General features: G+C 35.8%; 2 protein-coding genes across 3 annotated transcripts; both read right to left on the bottom strand.

Annotated features, from left to right (window-relative positions):
- Positions 1-558: 558 nt before the first annotated feature.
- On the bottom strand, positions 559-4,582 carry nfatc2ip (nuclear factor of activated T cells 2 interacting protein). Of its 2 annotated transcripts, none has more exons than XM_039687729.2 (9): positions 4,513-4,582; positions 3,820-3,948; positions 3,591-3,645; positions 2,888-2,999; positions 2,359-2,442; positions 1,885-2,137; positions 1,612-1,756; positions 1,343-1,452; positions 559-1,228 (listed from the first exon to the last, which is right to left on the bottom strand). In XM_039687729.2, exons 1-9 carry the CDS (start codon positions 4,543-4,545, stop codon positions 1,067-1,069), a joined length of 1,083 nt encoding a protein of 360 aa, XP_039543663.2. In that variant the 5' UTR covers positions 4,546-4,582; the 3' UTR covers positions 559-1,066. The 2 variants fall into 2 exon arrangements, with proteins under 2 accessions (XP_039543663.2, XP_039543664.2); XM_039687730.2 differs by having other exon boundaries at positions 4,502-4,522.
- Positions 4,583-5,078: 496 nt separating this feature from the next.
- sgf29 (SAGA complex associated factor 29) lies at positions 5,079-8,825 on the bottom strand. Its single transcript, XM_039687732.2, has 10 exons — positions 8,631-8,825; positions 7,953-8,032; positions 7,757-7,832; positions 7,516-7,588; positions 6,786-6,850; positions 6,568-6,697; positions 6,304-6,450; positions 6,155-6,190; positions 5,602-5,764; positions 5,079-5,398 (listed from the first exon to the last, which is right to left on the bottom strand). The coding sequence occupies exons 2-10, from the start codon at positions 8,025-8,027 to the stop codon at positions 5,282-5,284; spliced, it is 882 nt and encodes a 293-aa protein (XP_039543666.2). The 5' UTR covers positions 8,028-8,032; positions 8,631-8,825; the 3' UTR covers positions 5,079-5,281.
- Between the last annotated feature and the right edge of the window lie 200 nt (positions 8,826-9,025).

Genomic DNA, 9,025 nt, shown 5'->3' with positions numbered 1-9,025 from the left:
TAAATTGTATTCAAAAAAACTTTATTCCGCTCTTTATGCAATTTACTTTTAAGACAAAAGATGTAAACAAAATCACTAGTGAATCTGAGTATTTCGTTAGTCTCTACTTTTTGTGCTGATGAATGCTGGTGCTTTATCAGCACAAACTAATGTAAAGCAGGCAGCGGATCAATGACCCGATATAACTTGAGGTTACATAAATGTGTGAAGCTAATATTTGCTGCATTTAATATAGGTTGTTGCTGGGTCAGATAAGTCTCTGTAAAGTAACAAAATACCCAACATATCAGGGTATTGATTGAATTGTTAATTCCTAAATTTATTTATCGAATAATTGATATATACCCACATTCGGAGGCGAATGTTGGCCTACTTACTGCTCCTTTAGCATTTGATTTTTAGGTAACATCAATAATTGTTCGATTTCTTTTATTTTAAATAAATTAGTGCGATATTGTTTTATAGATTTTTTTATCTAGATTTTAATAGTATGCTCTCATAAAAGTAAAATCCCCCTAAATGGCAATTCTAGTGACACAAGTACTGCATACAAAAAAAAAAAAAAAACATCTTACAAATTTATCATTTTATTATATTCCATTCAATCAATTTTTTTGATCAAAAAAATTAATTTTAAATAATTCTGGTGTATTTACACAATGTTAAACAGTTTTTATATTGTTTTTGCATGTCCTCAAACATAAGTCAAATGTATGCTGTTAATGAAACCTAAAAAAACCCCACTTGTCTGTGGTGTGTTTTTCAGCACAAGTGAAGGTCTAAACCAGGGGTAGGCAACGTCGGTCCCGAAGAGACACTGTCCTGCAGTTTAGCTCCAACCCTAATCAAACTCCTGAACCAGCTAGTCAATAAAGCTACAGGCAGGTGAGTTTTTTTCAGGGTTGGAGCTAAACTCTAGCTCCAAGGCTCTCCGAGACTGATGCTGCCTACCCCTGGTTTAAACAAATGTCAGACATCCTTTACAAATCTTTTTCTTCCTCCTTGCATACAGAACATGGTGTTGAAAAAGTACAGAACTCCCAACAACATCAATAGTGTCCGTCGTTTAGATCCAGACTTCAATGACGTCACCGTCCTCCATGTCCAGGTCAGCTGGAGTCTGATCATGTGTGACCCTTGACCCATCAAAGAGAAATTTAGCCCTCCTTTTAGCACTGGCAGCCATACCAGAGACATACCGAGAGAGGATGGACCCTAGAGGAGCATCCTTAATAAAAAATAAAAAGGTACAATGAAAATTGAGCACTAATTGTCCTTCACAAAAACAGAAGTTGCATAAAGGCACAAGAAAAACATCCAAAAAGACATACAGAGTACAGACCTTTTGTAGGGAATACTCCTGCACAGACGCTTTCTCTTTCCCTTGCAGTCGCACAGTAATAAGATTACGTTTGTCACTCACTTCTTGTTTATTCTCTGTTACTACACAATCTGTAAGAGACAGAAGGTACAAAAAGGATTTGCATGAAGGTTTCAGTGTCGTTTATAGAATGTTTCCAATTAAAAAACATCTATTCAAAAATAGTGGAATAAATGCACTGCGATGAATGCTAATGAATTCAGCTCAAAATTCCCACTGTTTTCTATTACCTATAATGTCAGCTATGCCGAGACCCAGCTCACTGACAGACGAGTGAATAGGGAGATCTATATCTTTCTTTAATAACAGAATTTGGCTGCTTGTGACATTGAGTTTGATGGCCAGCTGTTCTACAGCTTTACTCAAAGGAGCCGTCTGCAATCGAAAGACACATTTTTTAAAACATTAATTTGCCAGCTTAAATAAAAAGGTAAATGTATTCATATATTTTATTATACCAAACAAATGTGGCTTATACAAGAAAATGTGTTTATTCCACTTACAGAGAGTATTGGGATTTTGTACAACTCTGTTCTGCAGCGAAACTTTAGTGAAATTTCTCGCGCAGAGTCTCTGCCCTCAGTATTCAGGGTACGTCTTTTCTGTTTGCTGTCAGAAGAAATGATGATGATGTCGTCATCATCATCATAGTCATTCACAGGAGATGGAGAGTTTCTGTATTCACTGACAGGTTCTAGATGCTCAGGGGACAGACACACAAGAGAGCCGATCGCATCCAATTTCCTGTTGATTTCTCTGGGACAGAGATGGAGAAAGAGAACGAGAGAATGTCAAACCTCTCTGGCCTTACTAGCGGTTCATTTCATTACTTCTAATATTGTTATCCATTTCTGTATCCTCCTTGAAAGGTAATCATTGACTGTCGTGACAGAATTAAAACACAAAATTTTGCATAAGAAAAGAACAAGAGAGATCAGGACACGTATGTATTTTTCTTCACTGATGATGTCACTCACCGCAGTTTTTGGTTTGCTCGTCTGCTCTGTTTCACTGGTGGACTACATGGTGGTGGGGGTGGAGAGGGAGAACGAAGAATTTCTCTAAAGGTGAGGAAGAAAGGTGGTTAGATGAAAGGATACAACTTTGAGTAAGCTAATCAATCAGCTGATTAACTGGCCTGGCTATAGGTGTGTTCACCCCATGTGGTAATTACTGTAATTACGAGATTCCAACATGTAAGAAGCATTTACGTCCTCATTGAACTCGTTATTATAACTTGGGAATTATCTGAGAGCTTCTTGAGCTCCGATCAGTAAACTTGTACCATGTGACCACTGCATTCATTTAGGTGTTATATGTTGTATACACATTTATTTATTAGGCGTTTGCCATACAAAGGCATAATTACATAATGGCATTCATTTGGATGTCAAGAAGCAATTTTTGAGGCAGCTGTCACAAAAACAAATAAAATTTATAATAATGACTCACTTTTTATAGAAACTAAACTAAAGACACTACACTAAAGTCAGTCTGTGTACTTACTGAGCTTCACTCTGTTCTGGCTCCTCCTCTGAGCCACTCAGATCAATGCTGATTGGCCGTTTCACTGCACGGGGTGGGGAAGGAGACCAAAGAGGGCCACCCTTTTCCTCATCTGGTATGGTAAATAAAAATAGTGAGGATGCCATTGGATTAATCCTACTAACAAAATGATAAATATCTATAATAAAGAGTCCACATGTAATGAGAAACCTTCACTCACAGGTAGCAAATATTACATAAAGGCAAGATATATACAACTATTCAAGAGTTTGGGGTTGGTATGATATTTTTTATGTAGAAAGAAAAGTAGTCTCTTATAATAATGATATTATGAACAGCATTTATTTGATCAAAAATACAGTTAAACAGTAATATTGTGAAATATTATTACAATCTAAAATAACCGTTTTTTATTCCTGTGATTCAAGGCTGAATTTTCAGCAGAAAATCAGACTTCAGTGTCACATGATCATTCAGAAATCATTCTAATATGATGATTTGCTGCTCAAGAAACATTTCTTTCAATATCATTGCTGAAAACAGTTGTGCTGCTTGATTTGTAAAAAACTGAAAACAGTGATACTTTTTTCAGGATTTTTTGATTAATATAAAGTTCAAAAGCACCCATCCCCCCAAAACAATTATTGTTAGTGTTTAAAATGTGATTTACTCAGAGGTAACAGTAGTCCGAAAGTTTTGATACCTGTGAGACTGGTGTTTTTGAAGGTTATTGGCTTCAGATTTAACGAGCTGTTAACCTAAAACACAATAATACAACATCTGAATCACCTTTGTTTGCCCCTTGCAACACATCAATTCCAGTGCATCTAGATTAGTCATATTTTAAAACGTGGTAAAGGTCATCAACTATATTTTTCAATATTTTTCAAGCCATCACTGGCTTTGATTTTAAGCAGGCAAGATACACCCACCTTGTTGGAGTAAACAGGCACGTTCATGATGGACGAGGCGTCGATGATGCGTCGGCGTTTGCGAGGATGTTGCTTTGGAGGGTCTGACTCTGAAATGGAAACACTCTTATCCCCGACACTGTCTGATACCTGGAATTGGGAGAATAAGACAGTATATTTCCCATTACATCTCATTTTGAGTTTCAATACTTGTTATAACAGTAAAAGTACATTTAGGTAACTGTCTAATAATCTAATAATCAACTAACTGGTTTGTTTTGCACTGACTTGTCTAACAGCTACAGTCGAAACTGTTCGGTAAACCGGATAAAACAATGTTTAAATGACCTAAGCATTATTAATAACTCCAAATGATTTAACTTATGGTTTTTGAATGTAAACATAACCGTATGAAATATCTCTGAGTACAACTTACGTGAGCCTAAAACTTACACATTTACTTGAATAAAACCTTTGAAAGTGGTTTACATGTTCTATGTTGTTGTTGTTGTATACATTAATCAATATGACAACTGATTAGCTAGCCAGCGGTGCTATTGCACAACACGACAGGCAGTTATAGATTACATTTTCAGATAGGTTTCTGACAAGAACTCTTCAAACCTCGTGTCCGTTCAAAATGTACAGGGTATCAGTAACTCTTTAAATTTAATCCTGAATAAATGTTGTACAAAACCATTACCATGATCTTACCATTTCAGCCATAGTCGGCTTCTGCGCGCTCATTCTTCCGTGCGCGCACTTGGCGAGTCAGAGTGACGTCACAGAACAAAGCCTTGGTTACTAGTAAATAGTTACTAGTAAAACTAGTAAAAAGTTACTAACTGCACAATTTACTCCATTGAGAAGTCTTTACTTTCACCCATTAAACGCTTGATTCTTTTATTAATGAGGTGACTATTCAAAATTTTGTGATGTTTTTCGAGACGGAAATTACTTAATTAGAATAACAGCTTTATTCTATAATACAATATTAAAAGTGTTGAATTATAGAATGAATATATTAGAGAAAAGGTCAAGGAGGGGTGTAATGTTCATTTTCAAAAATGTAATGCACCACAATAAGGATGTAACTAAATATTCAACATGAATATGTATAATGCGTGGCCCTGTATATGATATGTGGTGTTTTCAAAATCTAATTTTCAATATCTTTTTTAACATTTAAAAACATGTTTTGCTCTGCCTTTATAAAATAAAGACAACAGATTTTGTATGCCTTCCATTCACATGTAAGGGGTTTATTACTTTTTTGCACAATTCACTTGCAGTTGGTCTCTTTGTATCCAGATCCACAAAAAACATAATACAAAAGATGCAGTAGAAAATATACCAACACTATATACATAAAAAAGGGGACAAAAGCACATAAAAACAGAATTGATGCTCAGTATCCTGTTTTCAATCACAACAATCATGCAGGGTCTTTTTGCAAACAATGTCCCATTGTTTTATATTTCTGTCACTTCTTTTTGTTCTCTTTGCAGGCCACTACATATCGCTGAGCAACGTTGAGAGGTGGAGAATAACCATCTGCATAAGATGTATCCTCAAACAGCACGGAGTAGTCATCCTGGGGCTGGAAAAGAAGTGAGATGTGTCATATAGTATGGAATCTATTCTTCTTCTACTCATACACATTGATGCCATAAAACCCATAATAAAGTTAAGAAATATTCTAACAGGCTATCAACATTAATCCCAAGAGGGTTTAGAGAAGCATCTTTAGAAATCGTGATGACATCTCAGCCTTTTAACTCTTTTCATTCTCGTTTCGCTCACCCGATGTGGCGGCGTGTGGATCAGAGCTCTGTAAAAGCAAGTGGTCTGTGGATAGAGGGCCAGCACCAGCTGATCTTTACTGAACAGGGCTTCCGGGTCGGACTCTGGGTTTGCTTTCCACTGTGGGAGAGGAATGATTCTTCTTCGACTCAATGTGTGTCTCCTAAATAAAGGGGAAAAAGAGACGGTGAAAAAAAGAGGGACAATGAACAGGAACAATGAACACTATTTGAATGGATTTTCAGCATTATTACTCTAGTGTTCAGTGTCACATGATCCTTCAGAATATAATTCTAATTATTTGATGCTCAAGAAACATTTGTTATTATTATCTAACTAGTGCAGCTTTTATTGTGAACACCATAATACATTTTTAGGCGCAAAACAACATAATTAATAGGAAATAGCAATCTTTGTTAACATTATAATGTCTTTGCTGTAACTTTTGATAGATTTAATGTGTCCTTGCTGATTAAATGTATCAACCTTTTGAACAGTAATGTATCAATTTAGATGTGGGTAAATATTATTAAAAAAATGGCATTGTACTTACTCTTTACCCTCTTCATCAATGTCATCCACTTCATACCTGATAAAAGATTAAAAAGGTTAGCTACGTTATCATTTCACACCATCAGGTTTTAAAGCTACAAGAGAATATAAATAAACAGATCAACTGGAGATTAACTGGTAGATGATTACTTGTTAGTGGAGTGATTGTAGCTGACGACCTCTGCAAGAATCCACTGTTCATCACCATCCACAGCCTTCACACGTGCCGCCACCTTGTCCCCCTGCTTCGCCACATAGTCACTGCTTGCTGGTATAGCACCACACAGTGGTGGTGGACTGAAGGAGAACGACGGGTATGAATTAGTGAAATGTAGCAATCATTTTGACTCAATAAATGACCATTTCTAAAACGAAGGGAACATAAGAGATAAACCAGGAGACACTGAATAGTACCTATCGCCAGGTTTGCCAATCCAAAGAGGAAGGGTCATGGCTGACTGTTGTAACAAGGTCATCAGGACACCTCTGCGCATGGTCTTCCTGGGTGGGTCGGTGTCACTGTACACTCCTGCCATCCTGGCAGCTGCAGAAAGAGAAGGGGTCGATTAGCTTCCATAACTGTTCAAATGCACGCAGATGCACAGGTTTACAAACTAACATCCAAAACTTACCAATCCGTCTTTCCTCTAAAAGAGATTTAATTTCAGCAATCTTGTCAAGTGCCCGGTGAAGAATACTGTGAGAGGGATGCAGATAAATCTGATCATTTACACATGACAAAAAAAAACCAAAACAATATTTTTTATTGAACCTTTAGGGGGAGTGTCGAGTTTCATATTTGATACAGCAGGTATGAAATATGAGAACTTGGAATATGAATAATTAAGTAAACCTAAGTTGCTGAAGTTCAGTAAGTGTTCATATTACTAACAATATAAAAGTTATTATTACATATACTTTATTAAAATCAGTAAATATTTCACAGCAACAACAAAAAAGACGTGTCAATAAAATGTATGTAGCAGACTGTGTACAACAGGTTCTTCAGCAAAGTTTTGATCATGTAGATAGTTTAGAGTCTTTAGAAATTTGACAACCAAATATAAAGTCGGCCAGGCTTATAGGGTTAATAAATGTTCAAAAAGTCTGTCTTTGCCATCAACACATTTGAAAGCCTTGGGCAAAATTACCACAAGATGGGGCTATATAATCACAAGATGTTAAAGATGTTTCTTATGAAAAGAAAAACAAAAAGTCAACACAGAAAAAGATAAAGTCAAGAACAGATCATCTCGTGGTCATTACATATTTCTCACAGTGAAAATGCATGCTTTGCATTAAAGTAAAGCGGTGCAGCAAGGGAAACCAAAAGCAGCAACAGTCATTCAGCCTCAGCCTTACCCACATTCAGCCTCAGCATCAGCTTTAGCTGTTGTGTAAAGACCCCTCAGCTTTGTCCTATAATATGGAGAAGCTGAGGAGAAAGATATTGAAATTTTTAGTATGGAACAAAGATATAAGACAAGAAATAAAATTCAAATATATAAATATGAGAGAGATCCAGTTTGGAAATAATAATATGCTTTATTGCTTGAAAAAGTTCTGATTGCATCTGACAATGCAATAGGAAATCATGCCTTACTCTTATTTTCTGTCTGCATCCTTTCATGTGTTTTCTGGATGTTGAGAAGGTTATGCTCACTTCTTGATCGCTCTTCCTGTGTATTTAAGAGAGATTAGTGTATAAACACTGAGTGAAGGTTTGGGGTGTTTTCCGAGGCATATAAACCCAAACTACAGTGATCATCCATGGGAAACAGAGTAACATTAGTGCTCACCTGAGTTTGCTTTATAAGCTGATGCAGCTCATTCAGCAACTCTGCGATTTTGGTGTCTGCTGAAACTAAAGCCATTGTATCTGCAAGAAAAAAGTAATTCCAGTTGAGTTTATATATATATATATATATATATATATATATATATATATATATATGAAGAGTTCAGATGCAAAAGCCTCTAAATGCCATTTGAAATTTTCTTCAAGAATGTTAATTTTTATCAAGCTTGTATATTTAAGTTCAGTAATTTCACTTAAATGGCAATGAAGATTACCAATGAATTGCCATTTAAGTGAAATTACTGAATTTAAATATAGAAGCTTGATAAAATGATTATTTTAGAAGAGATTTTCAAATGGCACTAAGAGGCTTTTGCATCTGAACTCTTCATATATATATATATATATATATATATATATATATATATACACACACACACAGAGATGTTTATGTGTTAACCCCATTTCATTATGTTCCACAGTTAAACAGCACCACCACGCACATAGCACACATCAAAGATAATGTTGCTATAATGCATCGATTCTAATAATAATGCATTTATGTTTACGTGATTTTTTATTAATCTAAAATCTACATACATAAGAGCGCCATGGATTGGATGGATCTCAGATCACACCCTCCGCGCGCGCAGATAAGCAAGAAAAGCGTGAATCTCACCTTCAAACACACAGTTTCGCGATGCTCTCCAGATTCACCTTGTGTATAAGAACACGAACTATGATCAAAACACATTTATTTATTAAAGTTGTGCTTTCCTTAACGCATTTTAGGATTTGTTTTCACTTTGCATTGATTGGATAGCTCTGTAGCTAGGCCTCGTACGGACACATTGAGGGGACAAACTTCATGGCATGTTTTCAAAACGCCTTATTGAAAAAGAACTACTGGGTGAGTGGGGTGGGGTGATCAAATTCATGTTTGAGATGTTTTAACTGAACGCATCTTGCATTGGCATTATCTTAAAATAATGTCATTGTTTTATTAATCTTATTCATTATTCATTATAATAATTATTTTATTCATAATGCCCAAAAAATTTGTTTTATCTCAAG

Source organism: Pimephales promelas, chromosome 3, assembly GCF_988280905.1.
Source record: "Pimephales promelas chromosome 3, fPimPro1.hap1.1, whole genome shotgun sequence".
In the NCBI taxonomy this organism is placed as follows: Eukaryota; Metazoa; Chordata; class Actinopteri; order Cypriniformes; family Leuciscidae; genus Pimephales; species Pimephales promelas.
Note: the sequence above shows the minus strand (reverse complement) of the source record. Positions and strands in the feature narration are given on the sequence as shown.

Coding starts and splice junctions, on each gene's coding strand:
- nfatc2ip (XM_039687729.2), bottom strand. CDS start 4,545: ATGAGCGCGCAGAAGCCGACTATGGCTGAAATG. Junction 2,443..2,887: donor CCAGAACAGAGTGAAGCTCA/GTAAGTACACAG, acceptor CCTCACCTTTAG/AGAAATTCTTCGTTCTCCCT. Junction 2,138..2,358: donor CGAGCAAACCAAAAACTGCG/GTGAGTGACATC, acceptor TCTCTGTCCCAG/AGAAATCAACAGGAAATTGG.
- sgf29 (XM_039687732.2), bottom strand. CDS start 8,027: ATGGCTTTAGTTTCAGCAGACACCAAAATCGCAGAGTTGCTGAATGAG. Junction 7,589..7,756: donor GATGCAGACAGAAAATAAGA/GTAAGGCATGAT, acceptor CTTTCTCCTCAG/CTTCTCCATATTATAGGACA. Junction 5,765..6,154: donor ATTGATGAAGAGGGTAAAGA/GTAAGTACAATG, acceptor CCCTTTATTTAG/GAGACACACATTGAGTCGAA.